Below are 21793 nucleotides of genomic sequence, written 5' to 3'. Positions count from 1 at the left end.
GTCTCTAGGGGCATTTATTACAGAGTCTATACGTCTTACATTTCTTGGTGTGAGGCAAGGAAGTGGCAACCCCGTAAATATTTAATCAGGAGAATTCTAGCCTTCTTGCAAGTAGGGGTAGATATGAAGCTAGCCTCAGGCACTATTAAAGGTCAAATTTCAGCCTTGTCAGTCTTTTTTCAAAGACCTATTGCTTCGCATTCCTTGGTCCGAGCCTTTATACAAGGGGTGCTACATATGCTTCCGCCAATTAGGCCACCGTTGTGTCCTTGGGATTTAAATTTGGTCTGGGCGGTTCTACAGAAACAGCCTTTTGAGCCCATTCGGCAAATTCCTCTGGTTCTTTTGACCAGAAAGTTAGTCTTTTTGGTTGCAGTAACTTCAGCTAGAAGAGTATCCGAGTTAGCGGTTCTTTCTTGTAAGGAGAAATTTTTAAACTTCCATCAAGATAGGGTGATTCTACGTCCACACCCAGGGTTTTTGCACAAGGTGGTGTCTGCTTTTTATTTGAAACAGGACATTATACTGTCTTCCTTCTTTCCAAATCTTCAAACAGCAGAGGAAAAGTTGTTACATTCTTTCGATGTAGTATGTGAATTTAAATATTTGAGGATGTCAGCTCAGATTCGGAAGTCTGACCTTTTGTTCGTGCTGCCAGAAGGGCCCAGGAAAGAGCAGGCAGCACCTAGGTCTACAATTTCTAGGTGGATTCGCCAGATCATTATCCAGGCGTATGGTTTAAAGGGGAAGATTCCACCTTTTCCTGTAAAAGCACACTGTGCCAGAAGAGTAGGTGCTTCTTGGGCAGTTCGCCATTATGCTTCTATGGCTCAGATTTGCAGGACTGCCACTTGGTCTTCAGTACACACGTTCACTAGATTCTATCAGGTGGATGTTAGCAGGGTCGGCGCTACCACTAGGCAAGTTAGGCAGCCGCCTAGAGCGCACTGCCGCCTAGGGCGCCCGGCCGCTGGTTTCAATTCCCCTTCTCAGTCTCTCCCCTGTGCTGTGCAGCAGCCAGCCCCTCTGGTCTCTGTACTATCTATCTATCACTGACAGACCGTGATTGGCAACTCGGCAAGTGTCCGTCACCATGTGAGCAGTCGGGTCCGCCGCTGACTTTTTTCAGTCTGATGTCAGTCACTGTTACTACCTCTCTCTCCCCCCTCCTCCCCCTCCTCCCTCCAGATGTAAATTGATCAGTCAGTCAGCCTCGGCTCCCGTAGGTCCGTCTTCTTCTTCTGTGTTAAGCTCCGGAGTGATATCACATATGAGAGGGACTGGGCGTGTCAGTGCAGCCAGCGTGGGGGAGAACAGGCAGAGAGGAAGCGTGGAGTGTGGAGTCTATTCTGTGGATGGAGGAGTCAGTGCAGCAAGCCAGCGATTGAACCGTGGAGGAGAAACGAAAGCAAGAAACGATTGGAAGGTGCGTGCTGGAGCCTTACAATATCCTACATACAATATCCTGGTTTAAGAAGCTATCCTAAAAGATCCTGGTTTAGAATTAGAAGCTATCCGCGGGCCGGGAGGGGAGGGTGTTAAGGTGTTTATTTCTGATTGCTATTAAGTTAGACATCTAATTTCAGTAAAGCTGGCCATATAGTACTTGAAGATTTTTTTTGTTCAGCCTGCAGTCTGCAGACTTAGTGCCGGTTAACACTATTGCGATGCGGGAACGCATCACATTCACAGCACAGGCAGTTCACACTGGCATATGCGATACGCTGGGGGTGTCAATTCAAAGTTAACGACACCCCCAGGTCAGATCGCATATCGCAGTGCGATCTGAAAGTTCGCACATGAATCGGATCGCACTGGTGTGAACCACCGTGCAATCCAATTCTGCTGCGCACCAAAAAAAGGGTCCTGTGTGAGTTCAATGCGATTCAGATGCAAATTCAGCTATACAATCTGTATGGCTGAATTTGCACCGCACAGACATCGCATGTGGTTTTAGGAGCAGTGCGCTCCGAATCACATGTGATGTCTGTCATCGCAATAGGGTGAACCAGCACTGAATAAAAAAAAAAAATCGAAATTATTTTTTATTCACTCAGCACCCACTCAGGGGATTTCAATCAGTGCAAGGCCAGCTTTAGGTTTAATTAGTGAACATTTCCAAAACCAAGGGAAACACACTTGTGACAATCACAAGCGATCTCCACCCTGCGCCAGATCACAAATAAAGTAACAAATGAATGAATATGATATACGCAAATTTACTGTGTTCCCAGGTATTGCAGACATCTCAAGTCTCCTGCAAGTTGTGGGAGTCTCCCGCATTTCACCCTGCACTCACGGACACCCACGAGCGCAGGGTGATATCCCGGCAGGGCTGAGGACAGCAGTGTCAGAGGTGAGCTCAGCTGTCAGGACTGAGAACGGAGCCACTATTTAGGTTCCGCTCACAGGCAGAGTGATATCAAGTGCACTCCGCCTGTGGGAGGAAGAGCCATACAGAGAAAGCACATGGCTCTGCTCTCTACTGCAGCCGTGTGCTTCCCCTGTATGATTCCTCCTCTCACAGGCAGAGTGTACTTGATATCACTCCGCCTGTGAGTCGGTATTAAGGAGGAAATAGGGGCTCCATTCTCACAGTCTTGACAGCTGAGCTTTGACACTGCCGCCCTCAGCCCTGCTGGGATATCCACAGCATACCACAGAGCCCAGCGTACCACAGAACCCGGCATAGCACAGAGCCCGGGCATAGCACAGAGCCCAGCATAGCATATTGTGCATATGAGAAAATGTTTACAATTAAAATAAACTATTTTAAAATTAGCTGGTCTAGCAAAGCGTTGTATTCAAAATGGTAGCTGTCATTAAAAAGGTGGGGTATACATGTGCAGGGCAAAGGGGGTGGAGCCAATTGGGGGCGGTGCCCAGGGGGAGGAGCCAATGGGCGGCAAAATTCGGTTTCGCCTAGGGTGTCAAAAATCCTTGCATCGGCCCTGGATGTTAGGACTCGGGAGGATTCTGCATTTGGCCGCAGTGTTCTGCAGACAGCTATGTAGATCTTTTCGGTCTGATGGCAGTTTTTTTCACATTTAGTGTGCCCCCCCCTCAAGGGCATTGCTTTGGGACGTCCCAGATAGTAATTAATATGGCTGCTCTGTGTCCAGTAATGTAAGATAAAGAAAATTGGATTTTTCCTACAGCTTACCTGTAAAGTCCTTTTCTTTGCGTACATCTCAGGACACAGAGGTCCCTCCCCTCTTGTCTGGGATGTTTATTGCTTGCTATAAAACTGAGGTACTTCCTGTATGGGAGAGGTTATATAGAGGGGGACTTCCGTTTTTTTTGTTTGCCAGGGCCCATTCATCTATAGGTGGCGTATAACCCAAATAGTAATTATTATGGCTGCTCTGTGTCCCGTGATGTACTCCAAGAAAAGGATTTTACAGGTAAGCTGTAGGAAAAATCTAATTTTTACAATTGTGTGAGGCTTAGATGACCTGTAACTCCTCAACAAAATATGACCACCTTTACTATAGAACAATGCTTAATAAATGCACAGATTGTGTTGTGTCCAGAGTGCTAAACTGGAAAAAAAAAAAAAAATATATATATATATATACATACAGTATATGTGTGTGTATGTGTAATATATAGAAAATATATCGTATGTTACTTTGATACTCAACTTCATGGTGATATTTTTGGAATTTATTTTTCTCAGAATCTGCCAGAAAATGTCTTAGCCTTACTGAGAAAGTGTCTCACATACTACCCATCTAAAAGGTGAGTACTGGGTAGTAATATTAATTACTATCCAATTACTTATTAATGGTTAATTACTATTACTAATAATTACTATTAATGGTTAAAGTGACATTAAAGTCTGTTTTTTGCATATGATAATATAACTTACATCTAGTTGCTGTTTTTACCTAAAAATGCCCCCTTTGTGTTTACTTTTGAAAGTGTTCCCTTGCCAGCCATTAGGTTACAGACACTGTGAGATATTTCCCTGCCTGTTGTATATCTTCTGCCATTAGAATAGACCTGATGTAGAATATTGAGTACAATGAACAGTTTACGGAACTCACTTATTGAAAGCATATCCCTAGTGGCAGCTGAATGTAGATCACATTCTTTATGTCTTCCATTCAGTCTCTTTCGAATGGCCTCGTGTATTACCAGGTCTATTCTATAAAAAGTGTATTTGTTGCATTTAGCATCCAGTAAGATCTTTTACTGAAGCATTGCATTCAGGACAATATCCAGACTGTTCAATGATAGGCATGCTCTCTGCTGTGTCAGCAGACCTTATTTGCACTGCCAACTCAGCTCAAGACATCTTGTAGTGAGGCTGAAAGCACATCAGACAGCTTAACAGAAAAGCATTTATGCACAAACATCATACATGTCTGCTGATCTGCATTTACTGTGCAAAAAATGAAACATTATAGGTGTAAGGCCCCTTTCACACATACGGTCCGTTCAGTTCTTCAGTTCAGTCATGTCAAAATGTATCAGTTTTCCATCCATTTTTCATCCGTTTTTCATCCTTTTTTCATCAGTTGTCATCCGTTTTTCATCCGTTTTTCGTCAGTTGTTATCCATTTTTCATCCGTTGTCATCCGTTTTTCATCCGTTGTCATCCGTTTTTCGTCCGATCCGTTTTTTTGACTGATGAAAAATAGGGCATTCGTTCGAAAAAACAGACATTGACGGAAGCGGATGAAAACGGATGTTAACGGATGATCATCCGTTTTTACATAGAGATACATTAATGTCTGTTTTTCATCCGTCAACGGATGGATGAAAAACGGACAAACGGACAGCATGTGTGAAAGGGGCCTTAGGCCGGCCATAGATGTTGTTTTCTCCATCAACACTAAGGGCTCTTTCACACGGTCCACCTCCGTAGGCGGATCCGTGCTGCTCAGCGGGGATCGATCCGCCGACCCCTGCTGAGCCGGCGGATGACAGCTCCGTCTCCGCTTGCAGTGCGGAGAGGGAGGTGTCACAGCCCCTGCTGCTCTCTATGGGGGATTGGATGAGAGCGGACCGCCCGTCCGCTCTCATCTGATCCGATCCCCTGGACGGATGGAAAATAGGGTTTCCATCCGTCCGGATTTCACGGACAGGATCGGATGCGGATGGCAACAGGTGTCAGCGGACATGTCACCGCTGACATCCGCTGCTCCATAGGGATGAATTGGCATCCGATCAGATCCGCCTAAAAAACTGAGAGGCGGATCTGATCGGAACACCCGTGTGAAAGAGCCCTTATTGTGTTGATGGGGGAATCCCTCCCATGCTGCTGTAGTGTTCTCCCGGCAAGGGGGGTGGGTTTGGCAATAATTGCATGTAAAAATACAGCATACTGGTTGTATCCAGGCGGATTGATGGATTGACTTGGGTACAATCAGCCTGCTCATACATGGTTCAAATCTCATCTGGTCCCTGCCAAACCAGCCAAAATTCAAACCATCTATGGCCTTATTAGGGATATATCCAAGGTATATGAGCTCTAAGATCTGTTTGTTTCCTTAGTTGTTGTTCCACCATAAATGTTTTTTAAGAAAACCTATAAGTTGGTATAGGGATAGTTGATAAACAAGCTCTTAATCTGTAAAGTATTCAATGATCAGCAGCAACGAGTGCAGCAGTCCATACTTTAGATTCTAACTGTTGGTTTGCCAAAAGTGTGTTTACTGCACTTTTCAGGATATCATTGCTTGTTGCTGTTCCTGATTGAGTGTTACCAGGATTAAATACTTTTAAATTTGTTTCTTTCCTGGGTCATCACCCTTTTCTAACATATACATTACTTGTAGACCCTCAGCTGCAGAGTTGCTCACCAGCAGTGTTTTCAGTGCTGTGTCTTCTGGTTACATACCTTTCCGACAACTGGCTAGTCTGTTTTCCTCAGCATTAAGATGTGCTGACCTTGATTTGCCTGAAGACATCAGTCTCCTATGTAAAGGTACAGTGATTATTAGGTGTGAAGGTTTATCAGCTATGAATGTACACAGTAATAAAGGATTATATTTAGAGTTTGTTTTCCTTCCTATAGATGAAGACAGTGACTTTTTGGCAGAAAGGTCCATTGAAGAGGTGTATTACCTCTGGTGTTTAGCTGGAGGAGATTTGGAAAAAGAACTGGTCGGCAAGGGAATTATTAGATCCAAGCCACCTATCTGCACATTACCAAAGTAAGTGATAAAATAATAGTAGCAATTTTTTTTTGTATAATCTCTTTTTATTGAACATTAAATCATTTTCAATGCAATTGAATAAAAACAGTACATAGGGAAGAAACAGAGAATTTGTGTCCATTAATCCAATTGCTATTTTTCCATCAATTTACAGCTATGTACAGTACAACATGAAAAACATACAAGTTACATTGGAGAGCTGACGTATAGAAATTATGTCTCTGCACAAAATCAGTGGGTATCGGGAGAGTTACAGCATTGTACAATTTAATATATATATATAGAAAGAGAGAGAGCGAGAGACAAAAATATTTTCACCCCTGCATTTTGGTCAGATAATACACCACTTCGCCCCGGAAATTGTTGCAATTACAAATGTTTAGGCGTTCTGATGTTTATTTCTTTTGTTTGTATTGGTATGACATGTAGCACCCCGTACCCCCCCCCCCCCCCCCCTAGGTAGGTGCTAGGAAAATGCATTTGGTTGCTCTGTTCTGCTTATCAGGAGAGCCTGATCTTTTAGTTTAGTCTGTCACATGTTTCCAGGTGTGATTTATTAGGTCTAAGGGAGTGTCCCCACTGTATTCAATAAGGGAGCTTGTTGGACAGTGGAGGAAACCTAACCAGTAGCACACCAGGGTTTATGGCTGTCTCAGTGTGTGGGCATTGCTGCAATGCATCCTGGGATTGGCTATAAATCCGGAGGGAGCATGTGAGAGGGCATCTTTGGGAAGCAGAGTCCCAGGAGGAGGCAGACGGCTGGTCTCTCCTGCAGGTGTAAGGAAGGTGGCTCAGGCAGTCGGTCTCTTGAACCAGGTGTGGAGCTGAGCTGCAGATGATCCATAGTGCTGACACTTTCAAGCTGCTGGTAGAATCATCTTGGGAAAAACAGTATCGTGAGTATCAGGAGTTTTGCCTAAGGGTCTGCCTAGGAGAGGGGACCACTCCAGAGAAGTCAGGGGATCAAGGAGCCAGCTCACTCACGGAGTGTATCAGTGAAAGGGGGTGCCATGTAGTTGACCCTGAAGATTAGGAACAAAGGGGGTGCCAAGAAGGGCCCTGAAGTTGTTCTGCAGTACAGATTACCTCAGGGTGCAGTTTACCTCAGAAAGTTCAGTCCTGCGTCGCAGCTTGTGATAGACTGAAGCAGCGGCCTAGCTGTGACTAGCGTTACTCAGCATTTTCAAGTCGTCCCAGCCTATAGTGCATAATGTATAAAGTTGGAGTATCCCACTCATTCCCTTCTCCTATCCAAGTTCCAAATAAAAACACAAAAACCAAAGCTACTGGACTGTTTCCTGACTGAGCTAACACACTTGGGAAAATGTCAATCTGCCATGTTGTTGCTAATGGTAACCCAGGGGAACCCGTAATCAGCAGCTCCCAAGGGAGTAGTGCTACAGAGACAAAAAACAAATCTGACATATTCCACGCAAACCTCCAAAAATGGACTGAACAAAATTATTGGTACCTTCAATTTATTAGTGAGTGTGCACACACAAACATAGAAACTCTTCTAGCATTATTTTAATGGAAAAGTGTGTCATATGCTCGTATTTGTGCATGTTTGAGAGTATACATGCAAAAATACTGACCAGCAACTCAGATTCCTGTATTTTATTTTTACTGATCAATACACACAGCATATGTTTACTAGTCTGTGTGTACAGACACATTAACCACTTAAGCCCCGGAAGATTTTACCCCCTTCCTGACCAGGGGGTATTTTGCGATTCGGCACTGCGTGACTTTAGCGGACAATTGCGCGGTCGTGCGACGCTGTACCTAAACGAATTTGACGTCCTTTTTTTCCCCACAAATAGAGCTTTCTTTTGGTGGTATTTGATCACCTGTGCAATTTTTTGATCATGCGCTATAATCAAAAAAAGAGCGACAATTTTGCAAAAATAACAATATTTTTAAATTTTTTTTATATGAAATTCCCCCCCAAAAAAATGTAAAAATCGAAATTTTTTTTTAAATTTTTGGCCAATTTGTTTTCTGCTACCTATGTTTGGTAAAAAAAAAATCACAATAAGCGTATTTTGATTGGTTTGCGCAAAAGTTATTGCGTTTACTAACTAAGGGTAAGATTTTTGTCATTTTTGTTGGTTATTTTTTTTAACGAGTAATGGCGCGATCTGCGTTTTTTTTTTGCGGGACTGCGACATTGCAGCGGACAGATCGGACCCTTGACTGACATTTTTGACACTTTTGGGGGTACCAGTGACATTACTACAGTAATCAGTGCTATACATATGCACTGTTACTGTAAAAATGACACTGGCAGGGAAGGGGTTAACTTTATTGGAGAGGGAGGGGTTAAGTGTGTCCCTAGGGGCGTGCTTCTAACAGTGCAGGGATGTGGCTGTGTGTGTAACAGCACAGATCAACGGTCCTACATAGCAGTACCGTTAGATCAGTGCTTTTAAACAGGGAAGAATGACAGGCGGCTTTGTTTACATTAGCCGCCTGCCTTTCTCCCTTCACAGCGGACAATCGCGAGTGACCGGCGGACATCGGGTCCGCCGGTCACACGCACGGAGGGGTCCGTGAACGAGCCGAGGTGGGAGCGCACCTCCGGCGCTGTGCGCTCGCCCGCTTTTGGCTCCCAGGCTAGTGACGTACCGGTACGTCACTTTGCCTGGCCAGGGCTGACCGCCGCAGTATATGTACTTGCGGCGGTCGGCAACCGGTTAAGAAACAAAAGCCTGCATTTAGATCCGTAAAACATTTTTTCATGCATGTCCATTGAAGTCTTTAGACCACAAAATCGCACTGCATTGCACCAAACTCTTTCAAAGATGGATCACAGTCGCACTGCATGTATGTGAACGGCTCCAAGGAAACTGATGTTATTTCACTTGTCATGCGATTTAGTTTGATTCAGCTTGCATTACAAATCGCCTGATTGTGAACCAGGGCTGAAAAACAGGGACTACAATGACAGCTTCCATTATTCAAGTCAGATACAGTGTAATGCCTCTCAGAAACATCGCATAACCCGTTTTAGTTTTTCTATCATTATACCTAATCCAATTTATAGCATGTATTTTACACATTAGTAACACAGGATCTGTTTTTCTAAAGCTGACTTTATGATGTTTTGTTTTATTGTGTTGCCAAAAAATTTAAAACATCTGAAATGCTGTCTAGAAAATGTAAGCCAGAATGTACTTTAATCATTGTTTTGTTTTTCTTTTTAATGTAGATGTATATTTTTCATTCTTGAACAGAATTGTTACTAGACACACACAACAGATTGCATTGTTTTTTCTCTGTCTAATTCAGGTGTTGGCAAATGCTTTGTTTTGAATGTTGTATTTGATAAATGTTTTATTTGTGTTTTTTATGGCAATAAAATGTTGGGTATCATGTCTTGATTGTGAATACGTTAATCATTTTGTAGCTGCTGTCATCTTTTATAAATCTGGTCAGGAAAGGGCAGTTGAGAGATCGCTCATGTGTGTTTGTGTTTGTAGATTACCGTGGCTAGGACCCCCAAAGTTGCATCAGGCCGTACAACAAAAGTTATATACAAAATATGATCTTGGAAAATAAATATTTTTGCAATTTTTTTTTTTTTTTTTTTGCGTGGTGCGCATTTAAGAAATGTTAATTTAAATATTCTGGCCATTGAAATTAGTTAACGCCCAAGCTCTTGACATGCCTAGTGTTAACACACATTTATGCCTCGTACACACGCATCGATTATTGGCCGTGAATTTTCGGCCAACGTCCGATCGGCCGATTTTCGGCTTGTTAGTATGATGCTTTCGACAACCGACTCCGACTTTTCGGCCGAAAAAAATCTGGTGTGCAGGCTATAAAATTTTTGTTGGCCGTCAACACTACGGCCGATTTTCGGTCAGTCAGTACAGATTTCGGCAGACAAAAATCTGATGAGCAAGACTGGGCATGCTCAGAGAAGAAAAAACACACGGAAAGTAAACCAGCACATGACATCACTTCTGAAGTAGATTTTTGTTGGCCGAGAAAATTCGTGTGCAGTCTAGGCACATTCCAACCAACAAAACACAACTTGGACAAAAGACGGACGATCAGTCGGCCGATAATCGTTGCGTGTGTACGAGGCATTACATTGCATTTTTTTTTCTGCCAAAACGCTGCTGCTACCGGACAAACTGGAAGTGCTTTTTTGTGACTCGAAATGCCTCTAAACACCTATGTGTGCATGGACACATAGGCTAACATGCAGGGTGTTTAGAGGCAGAAAAGAAAATGCCAGATGCTCCTAACAGCAGCGTTTAAACTGTCCAGTGTGCATAACCCAAGTATCTCTAGACAAAACTTTTTTAATACTTTTGGATAGAGGTGTGGTTAGAACCAGGCGTGTCGCCATTTCTGGATTTCCTCCTTCTTCCTGTTCCAGTGACAACTGTAAATTTAGGATATCCCATCACTTTCAGTATGAGTTAAACACAGGACAAAATAGAAAGGATTAATCTCCCCAGTGGGCCATAGCAGTAAAAAACTGACAAAGGTTGTTGTGACCTATTCCAAATGTATTCAAAAAGTTCAAAAGTTTGACTAGGAGTACTCTTTCAGTATAGAGTGACATCACTGCTACAAAAGTTTAGTGTCACAAAAATTAATGTTTACATACACAGTTCCATATGACTTATCAGATGTATAGGTAACTATCATCTAAATATCCGTTTTGGATATCAGAAAATTACAATTCACAGTGTACTCGTGTGTATACAATTGGGCCACAAGGTGGCAGCATGATCCAATTTACACATTGGAAAAAAGCACCTGCATTGTAACTGGCAAAAGAGATGCATGCATTACTTGTGATGATTCCAGTAATGGAAGTTCTAAAGCAAGGGTGTCCAACCTTTTGACCTTCGTGGGTGACATTGGAAGAAGAGTAATTGTGTTGGGCCACACATAAAATACACTAACAATAAGGATAGCCGATGAGCAGAAAAATCTGGGCAGATTACAAGTTAACGATCACTGATATAGATAATGTACCTATCAGAGTAATAAAACGTTACGTTTTTGTAATATTTTTTATTATAAAGTAAAAGAGTACAACATAAAACAAGTGCGATATTTAACACGGTTTTGGATAAACTAACAGATCAATATCTGATTCAATGGATGGAGTAGCAATTTTCAATAAATTCTCAAGGTGCTCATCAGATATTTTGGTTCCAATTTTGCCCTTTGTGTGCTTCATCCTTAAAAATAGTTGCTCACAAATATAGGTGCTGCTGAAAACTGATGACACGAATAAGGCGTTATAATGAAAAGTAGAGTATTTTCCTTTGGGAAGATACAACTTATAAAAGTCCAGTAAAGAGACACTTTCAAAAAAAGTGTAAATGCAATTTTACAAAAAAAATCCTCAAAAAGATCAATATTTTGAAGTAAGTTTACGATTTTCTATCTTGGGCCGCAGGTTGGACACCCATGTTCTAGACCATTTAAAATTTGCTAATCCTGTTTGCTACCGTGTTATTTTCCTCTTGCCATGGTAGAACTAGCAGATTAGCTTGGAAAAGTAGTGCTGCATGCACCGCAGTAATTGAGCAATTCAGAATGTCCCTGTAAGTAGCCATATACACCCTGGGTGAGGCTTTTCTAAATTGGTGAGGCTTAACTTATGCAGGAGACTAAAATTCATGCAAGTTAACATCACCTTTGCCAAAAAAATTAGCATATTGTTCTGTACTAGACGTCAGGTACACTGTAAAGGCCCTTCACACACAAAAAAAATGATATTCTAAACAGTGGCGTGACAAGGTCACCCAGCGCCCAGGCAAAAATGCCAAACTGCGCCCCCCTCCCTTCCCTTAGGGTCAGGGTGCCCCTATCCCTGCAATAAACCATTGCGCCCAGGGCAGTCATCCCTCCTGCCCACCCCTTTTGTCCTGGCCCTGATTCTAACTGTATTGGGTTAGTACTTGTAATGATGGCGTTCATTATATGAGATGTCATTTTTCATATTTCACAAGCTTTTTTGTGTGTGTATTTATTTCCCTTATTATCTGCAGACCACGTAGTCTATCAAAACTGACAGTAACAGGGGTTGAGAAAAACTATAACGCTAGCAGGGGCTCATACACTGATACTTCAGTCTGGTTTTCTTCAGGATTTGACATCTTTGGGCATCTTGATTAGCTGGCCCGAGATGAAATCATTCCCACATGTGTGCACGGGACATCATTCATGGGACTCATCTTGGCACAAGGGCATGCTAAGAATTATCACTGAGCATGTACATTCAGAAGAAACATTGCTAGAAGGCAGAAAAGATGCTTTTGTTGCAAGAGAGATACACAGAAGAAAAAGCCTTTGTGCCAATGTGTTATTCTACGGATATAGTCCTGGGAAAAATTAAGCTTGTCTAGCTGTGTTATAATGGAATGTTTAAAGCATGTTTTCCTTCATATAAGATTACAATATTTTTTCAATACCTGTCCTTTAAATTCATTCCTGTTAATGGAAAAAAAAACATTACCCATATGGATGGTTCCAGAACCAGGTTTAAAGTGTTCCTAAACCCACAACAGTAAAATCATATTAAGTAAAGCATGCTGGTTATACTCACTGTATAACTTAAGGGGTTAATTCTCCGCATTGTGTAAAAAGGCTGTTTGATCCTGTCTTCTTTGATCTTCCCCTTCTTCCACTGTCCCTAATCCATCTCTCAGGAGTACTGAGCCTTGGGGGGCACTCTGCACATTCTCAGTTTGGTGTGTTTTGCTAGAGAGTTTTTTTTTTCTTGGAAGGCTGCAAGTGATCAGCACAGTGCCAATCAGCACTGTCCAGACAGAGTATCAGGGATCTAGCAGCCTCATAGGACAGTCAGAGGAAAATTAAAATTCCTCCTACAAGCTTTAACCAGACACCAATACAAGTCACAAGACTGCTATATACTGCTGATGAGCAAAGGTATTTAGCAGTTTATATTTACTAAAATAATTGGATTTCCATGTTCTATGTACTGTAGGAGACAAGATTTAGTGAGTGCAGAGTCCTGGGTTTAGTAACACTTTAAAGTGGAGTTCCGGCCACATTTTAAACTTCACACCATTCATAACATTATTACAGTTTAAAAACGAATTGGATAATTTTTTTTTGGTTCACTTACCTTATTTTTAATGAACAATCACTGCACTTCCTACTTATGCGGCCGCGGCCGCCGACGTCATTTCCTGCTTTGCATTGACTCCTGGGAGATGAGTGTCATCAATCCCAGGAGTCAATGCGCCTGCACTTGTGTCCCTCGTCACTTCCAGTGCAGGCGCGTCATTCTCTGCTGATGTATGGAGAACAGCTTCTGGGCATGCGCAATGACGCGGAACCAGCTGTGGGATGACGCGCCTGCCCCAGAAGTGATGAGGTATAGCATTCTGGGACTCACAAAATCCAGGAAGAGGAACACTGCGGCTTCAGCTGCCCACACCGCAGATGGCAGCGCTGGACAAGAACTTCACAAGGTAAGTAATTCATGCTACATTTAAACTAAACAGGGAACAGTTTAGAGGATATCGTTGTTTAAATGCACTAGCCCTGACTATTCTAGGGGTATTTTTTGCTAAAAAAATTTCCCACAACCTTCTGGTCTTCAGAATGTTAGTGCTGAACCCTGCGTGCATACTATTTGGCTGTAGACATTGTTTTATTTTTCTTAATTATTTTCTTCTTTATTTTTATTCTAGCCTCCTATTAGAAGATGGAGAAAGTTTTGGTCAAGGTAGAGACAGAAGTTCCCTGCTAGATGACACAACTGTTACTTTATCATTGTGCCAACTACGAAACGTAAGAACAGAAGCCTATTGTTTTCTAAAATAAGCATTAGACTTTGACATCTCTCCACATGTCTAATCAAAGAATAGTTCATGTAAATGTACACACTAAAAAATATCTATTTTTTTACTTTCTTTGTTCAGTTAAAAATTCCACTGAAAACATTTTGTTATATCTGTTATATACGTGCAAAAAGAAAAACCTGTTGATCCTGGCAAAAATCGACTGAGCTTATTACTAGCTGTGCACTCTGTGTTTGCTACATTGAATCCTTAAGCTGCCTTAACTGCCTTTCCTAGTTTACCTCTGTGAATTACAGAATACCTCTGTTCTATAATGTGGAGAAGAGGAGAGGGTTAGTTATTCTATAGTCCTGGCCTAAGGTGACAGTGCTCTTCTCCATTGATACAGTACAGTGAGTAAGCATTGTCACACCAAGACAGGAATTGTGTTGCTGGTTGGATCTTCAGGTGAATATAAAGGAAAAATACGCTTGAAAAAAGGAAACCAACTTAGCCACTACATATAGAGACTGAGAAGCGTTAATGCATTACTATTTTCTTCTAGGGTTTAGATACACTTCTTTGGTTGGCCATTTTAATGCTTCGTAGGCTGATTGCAAAAACCTATTAGCAGTTTTTTAAATGGACGTATCACATTTTTCTGTATGTTGTAGAAGTGATTTAGAGCTGCGTTATAATGTTATTTGTATTCTGTTTTCAGGCCAGCACCTCTGCTTTTTCATGGGACTGTCATCTGACAGTGCTAACATCACTGCCTCCCCTTATATTGTTGTACTACTGTCTAAGCTTGTACTGCTAGCTCTTTTTATAGTGAAACTTGCAAGATATGTCTGCTAGACTATAGTTGTCTTGTATTGCTGAATTTTCACTCTCTCCATGCTCTATTTTCTTAAAGCAGAACTATCCTATTCTATCCTTTATAGCCAAGGAAGCTGCCATCTTAGCCTCTGTTTGATCTGCAGTTGCCATGGTGCTACACATCTCATCAGTTGTGACAGCAACCATTTGATGGCTTGACACTCCGTTGAGAGCACAGGCAACTAAGACGGTTATTCTTCACAGCGTGCTTTGAATGTAACTGTTGTAGGAAACCATTAAATAAAGGCCTTTAGTTCCACTTTAATATTAAACACTGGAAAGCAAGTATTCATATAAATGAAAGGCTCCCAGCAGAGTTAGGGATTTAGCAGGAAAGGAAATACAAGGGTTGTACTGAAAATAATGCAAAAGTGAGATAACTTTTTTATTAAATTACATAGATTGTTCAAATTTTACATGTTAATGGAGTAACACTTCCTCTATATAACGCTTCTTTTTCACTGTAAGTAAATAACTGGATTCCAAGCAAAAACAACGTGCTGTCATTGAGTTTTTGATGAAGGAGGGAAGCAGGCTGTCCAGCATATGCAGAAGGCTACAAAATGTTTATGGAGATTACACTATTGACAAAAGTCACTAATGACCAGACGTTGCTCTTGTTAATGGTGTTGCCCCTGTAAAGATTCTACAGAGCCTTCTCTAGGTGTCGAACAGCCTGCATCTGTCCTTCGTCAAGAACTTAACAATGGTACGTTTCGGCTAGGAATCCATTATTTACCTGCAATTAAAAAAAGAAGAGGGGGGAGTTACTGTAGAGGAAGACTTACTCCACCCACATGTAAAATTTTAATGACCTTTAGTCAAATGACGGCCACGTGGGACATTCATCATTCCAGGTGGATGTCACTTGGCATCCTCCCCGGACCGCGCATTGCGTGCGCCCCACGGGTACCGCTGCTGCACAATCTGTCTCCGGCTGTGTTCACTGGACACAGTCGATGACAGATCAAAGTTCCGGACGACTGCTGGTACCATGTGATCGCTGTGAACAATTACAGTGGATCACTTGTCAATTGTAAACACTGAATGGCTTTGATTCATGCCATTCATTGTGTACAATTGTGTTGCTAGCTGTGAGTAGTTACAGTGATCACATGGTACTGACAGGGCCAATCACAGCCCATCTGAACCATGTGATTAGCTGTGGCCAAATACAGCTAATCACAACAATTCACACTGAATGAATCCGTATCAGTCAGTAAAAATTAATTTGCTTATAACGATTAAATTCACTGGTATAAACAATCATAATGTGTAAAAAAAAGACATTTCCTGATCACTTTCCCAAAGTACCCAGTTGTACAATATTACTATGTATAATGACATTGTATTGCTCTGGTCACAGTGTATAAAAAAAAAAAAAAAAAACGTAAAAAAAAGAAAATGTAATGAAAAAGAAAAAAAAAATGACAGATCAGTGTCCTCGATCACTGCCACACCAGTTATATGATTTTGCTGTACTGCACTGGTGACAGTATGTTAACCACTTGCTATCCGACCTATAGCAGTTTGATCCGGCTCTTCCGGGTAGTAGGTGTGCCTGTCAACTTGAGTTCTGTGGACTCTATGTCCCCCGGAAACCCACCAATCATCCTGCAGACACACAAAATGTAAACAAGGAAGATTGCCGTTCTGACAGGAGGGAAGACTTGGATCCTGTGTCTCTGCAAAGCAGGGACATGGATCTATGCCTTCCCCTAGTAAAAGCACCTCCCGCACTGTGCAAAAACACAAGCTAGGCACACAGTTAACCGTTTGATCGCCCCTGATGTTAACCCCTTCCCAACTAGTGTCATTAGTACAGTGATAGTGCATATTTTTTTAGCACTGATCACTGTATTAGTGGCACTGGTCCCCAAAAAGTGTCAATTTTTGTCAGAATGTCTGCCGCTATATCGTAGTCCTGCTATAAGTCACTGTTCGCTGCCTTTACTAAAATAAATAAAACAGGAGAGGACATGTGTGGGAGGGAAGGAGGGTAAGGGGAAGAATAGACCCCAAAGTTTAGAAATCTCCCTAAATCTGGTCACTTCTCTTTCTATCCAGTCTAACCTAATTTTCTTTAAGTTATGGATTTATCCCAATCTCTGGGCCCGCTATGGAAAGAAAGAAAGAAAATATGACAACAATAAACTTTTTAACCTATAATGTACGAGGGCTAAACTCCAGTAAAGAGACATAAGGTTCTAAAATAAATCAAACAATATTCCGCAGGGGTAGTTTTCCTACAGGAGACACATATATCGCACAATATGAAAATGTAATTGTATTTAAAACATCACCAGACATGATACAGAGATTCTACAACTAAGAGATCTAAAGGGGTTTGCGATAGATGTAAAGTTCTCCCTATAAGAAAGGATGGTAGATCCCCAGGGAGGGTTTATATTTTTGAAGGGAATGCTGCAGGGAACAGAGTGTATTTTAGTTAACATCTATAGCCCAAATAAAAATCCGATGGCGTTCCTGAAGAGGGTTCTGTGGAAGTTGGAGGATTTAAAAAAAGGCAAATTAATCTTGGCAGGAGATTTGAGATTCTGTATGGAACCAAGGGTGAACAGTAAGTGGACAATAAGTCACATGCACTAGGGAATGAAAGCCGACAGCTTAGATTTATAGAGAAGAAACTGTACCTGTGTCAGCTAGTCGCTATATGGAGGATTCAGCACCCAAAGAAAGATTACACATTTTATTCCCCAGTGCATGGGACATACACTAAACTGGATTACATAATGGTAGACTATAGGTGGCTGGGTACAGACATCTATAGAAATAACTTTATTAGATCATGCCCCAGTAATAATGAAGATGAGGATAGCCGAAACCCAGAATAAAATATGCAACTGGAAGTTAAATGAGGAACTGTTACAAGATAAAGCAGTGGAAGGCAAAATAAAAAATGAACTGCAATAGTTTCTGTTAAATGATACCGCAGGAATGTCGGAAGCTACCATCTGGGAAGCACATAAGGCCTATATTAGAGGCATTTTGATCTCTATTGGAATTAAAAAAAAAAAGAAGGAAAGGACAAACCATATGAGGGCAATAATAATGGCGATATATGAGCTAGAACAACAATATAAGAGAACAGCAGACTCAGAAATACACAGTGGAATATTATTAAAAAGGGATAAATTAAAAGAGCTAATGGATCAGGAAACAAGACAAGTTTATAATATAGTAGCCAAAGACAGATACCTATGGGGGAATAAACCCGGGAAACATTTAGCAAGAATAGTAAAAAAAAAAAAGGAAAGTGGTAAATTTTATAGGAAAAATTAAAAATCATAAAGGGGAGATGGTATACTAGACTCCAGAAAGTTTTTCATAGTTATTACAGCTTCTTGTATTCGGTATGGCTGAAAGGGTCACAAGAGGCTAAATTAAAAAGAATGGTAAATATTCAAGATTACCTCAAGGAGGGAAATCTCCCCAAAATTTCTGCAGATAAACTGCAAGCTTTGGCGGAACCAATAACTCAAGAAGAAATGATATTAGAACTAAAAATTACAGCAGTAGGGGGAGAGTCCAGGACCAGGTGGGTTTACGATCTCTTACTATAAATTTAAAGAGCAGTTAGTACCCAAACAAAAAGTAAAATACCAAAAAGTAAATATATAATCGGGCTGGGGGAAGGAAGAGAGATGACGAGGGAATCACTGCAGGCCCATGTCACTGTTAAACCTAAAGAGGGGAAAGACACCACCTTGTGCTCGAGTTACAGACCTATAGCAATGGTAAATACAGACACTAAATTATACGCGAAGGTCTTGGCTACAAGACTAAAAGAGTTGATGCCTGAATGGGTCCATGCAGATCAATCCAGTTTTCTCCCGGGGAGAGAAGGTAAAGATAAAGGGATAAGAACACTGCTTCTAACGTAAAAAAATCTGAAAAAGAAAAGTCCCCAGACACCAAAAAGGCATTTGACAGGATAGACTGGCGATTTATGATGAGCACGATAGAGGCAATGGGAATGGAATGGAATGGAATAAAACCCTATATAAACACCCAACGGCCGCAGTAAAAGTAAATGGGAGTCTGTCTCCATGGTTCGAAATGTACATTGCAACAAGACAGGGATGTCCGCTCTCACCCCTCCCATTTGTGCTGTCTTTAGAGCCATTACTGGCAACTTTATGAAACAACAAAGAAATAAGGGGGTGAGGATCGGAAGAGAGGAACACAAAATAGCAGCATACACCGATGACGTTCTGTTTTATATATCGGACCGCAGAATAACACTGCCAAATCTAATAAAGGAAATAAAAAGATATGGAGAACTCTCATACTTTACAATTAACGCTGTAAAGTCTGAAATCCAGAAAATAAACATGAATAAAAAGGACAAACAAGCCTACAAAAAGAATTTCGATTTACCTGGGGGAAAACCTATTTAAACTATCGCGGGATAAAATTATCACCATCATTTAAAGAACTTATACCAAGTAAACTATGTCCCACTACTCAACTAGATGAAAATGGAAATTAGAAAGATGACACCAAGGCCAATCTCCTGGGTAGGACGGATAAATATGATTAAAATGGTGATCTTGCCAAAAAATCTTTATAAATTCAAAATGTTAACAGTATTTGTAAACCAAAGTTATTTTAAGATATTGGAAACAATAATATCAAGGTTTATATGGCAGAATAATAAACCAAGAATATGGCTCTCAGTATTGACTAGGTATAAAGCATGTGGGGGATTAGCTGCACCAGGTTCGAAAAGGTAATATAAAGCTGCTGTATTGGCACGGATGGTTGAGTGAACAAAGAAAAAATGTTATAAAAGACAGGTAACACTAGAAAATACACTAGGTAAAACAGGGTTCCACGACAATATAGAATGTTAGATGTAAATACACATGAATTGACTAAGAATGTGTTTAGGGTTTAAATACAAGAGAGAATTCCCCTATGTATGGGATTTTTTGGGCACATAAATAGACTGATTCAAAGATCTATGCAAAAAATTATATTGTTTATTAAAGTGACAAACATAAGAGCATGAATGGTAAAAACATAACAGGCAATATGTATGCGTCAAGAATATAACCGTAACCGTGAGATGGTAAGAACTACAGCCCAATATATTTCGGAAAGCCAATTTCTTTCTTCAGGGACGGTTAAAACTGGAAATGTTCTAATAACAGAAACAACAATACAATTAGGCCTATTATATAAAATTGAAAGTGTTCATCATACGAAGTATGACTATTCTATTCTGGGCCTAGTATCATACAAATACATATATTGTTATATGTTTTCTTCAAAAAGTTGGAGAGAAAACAACACTTACATGGTTAATCTAGATTTGGGAATAGAATATATACATTAAAACTTTCAATTTACCCAAAATTTGGGCGACCGATACCAGGGTATTAATCATTATGGCCCCCCCATGCATTTTCTTTTTCCCTTTATGGCCACCCCGGCACGGGGAGACAGATCGCCGTTCGGCGTGTGCTGTCTCTGGCCGGCCCTGCCCATTGCAGTCCTCTGCAGACATGGGCGGGTCTGGCCGATCGTGAACCGGATGCGGCTCTCCGCTTCCGGTTACGTGACCCGTGCCGGTGGAACGCGAGCGCCACTTCCGGTTCCGCCTAGCGTCAGGACGTTCTGTCATGCGCACTATGGCGAGGCTGTCCTGGCGTTCGTGATCCAGGAAGCCCCGCAGGCTGGGCACCAGCTGATGGCAATTGTGCCAATTAAGGTAACATTAAAAACCCCCACATCCCCTGTAAATGTCCACACTTGTGAAATCGCGCTGGTCGATCCCCATATGTGGATTCTGTGGGTCTCATAATATACAGGTAACTGGAATTCTAATACCCTTATGCATGACACTCTGGAAAATATCTTAATGATCCAGGTGTCTATTTTGGTACCTTTGGAGTCTTATACTAAGCCCAAGAAACGAATTAAGACACTTTGTTTTTATGACTTTTTTCCTTATAGCTGGCCTCCATTGTCAGGTCCTTGGTGCTGCAGCCACCCCTTGGGACTTCAGGTGACCACAGGGATTTTGGAAACGGGGGGGTTTCCAGTTTAACCCCCTCCCATCCACGCTACAGCCTATATACGGCTGCAGCGCGGACTTGAATTTTCGGGAGGCCTCCAGTGACACGCCCCCCCGCGCGCTCCCGCGAGCGCGCATCGGGGAGAATCTGTGTCACAGATCGTGGTGAATGGCCAATCACAGCGGCCATTCACCACGTGATCAAGCCGTCCAATGAGAGATGATCTCATATGTAAACATATGAGATCATCTCTCATCGCCGGCGCTCCTTTCTCACACAGACACTGCAGTGTGAGGAAAGAGGGGGAGCCGACAGCCGCTGGGGACACAGACAAATGTAATCAGGGCACTGATCACCAGTGCCCTGATTACAAAATGTAAAAAAACCACACACATTGCCCCCCCATCAGTGCCCACAGTGCCCGCCATCAGTGCCCACAATCAGTGCCCATAGTGCTGCCAGTCAGTGCCCATCAGTGCCTGCTCATCTAGGCACTGATGAGCACTGACTGGCAGCACTATGGGCACTGATGGTGCCGCCCATCAGTGCTCATCAGTGCCACCCGTCAGTGTCCATCAGTGCCATCCGCCAGTGCCCATCAGTGCCGCCTATCAGTGCCCATCAGTGCCGCCCGTCAGTGCCGCCTCTCAGTGCCCAGCAGTGCCACCTCTCAGTGCCCAGCAGTGCCGCCTATCAGTGCCCAGCAGTGCCGCCTATCAGTGCCGCCTATCAGTGCCGCCTATCAGTGCTCATCAGTGCGGCATATTAGTACCTCCTCATCAGTGCCCATAAGTGCCACCTCATCAGTGCCCATAAGTGCCACCTCATCAGTGCAGCCTATCAGTGCCCATCAGTGCAGCCTCATCAGCTCACATCAGTGAGGGAGAAAAATTTATTTTCAAAATTTACTCGCAGA

General features: G+C 42.0%; 1 protein-coding gene across 1 annotated transcript in view; it reads left to right on the top strand.

Annotated features, from left to right (window-relative positions):
• TBCK (TBC1 domain containing kinase) overlaps positions 1-21793 on the top strand; it is a 554412-nt gene that overhangs the window by 130960 nt on the left and 401659 nt on the right. The window contains exons 9-12 of the mRNA XM_082256928.1: positions 3680-3741; positions 5787-5935; positions 6026-6164; positions 13865-13964. Coding sequence (XP_082113054.1) covers positions 3680-3741; positions 5787-5935; positions 6026-6164; positions 13865-13964 — 450 coding nt within the window. The remainder of the gene's footprint in view (positions 1-3679; positions 3742-5786; positions 5936-6025; positions 6165-13864; positions 13965-21793) is intronic.

This window comes from Pelophylax lessonae (assembly GCF_965119305.1).
Source record: "Pelophylax lessonae genome assembly, chromosome: 1".
Lineage (NCBI taxonomy): Eukaryota > Metazoa > Chordata > Amphibia > Anura > Ranidae > Pelophylax > Pelophylax lessonae.
This window is presented reverse-complemented; position numbering and strand designations above follow the sequence as displayed.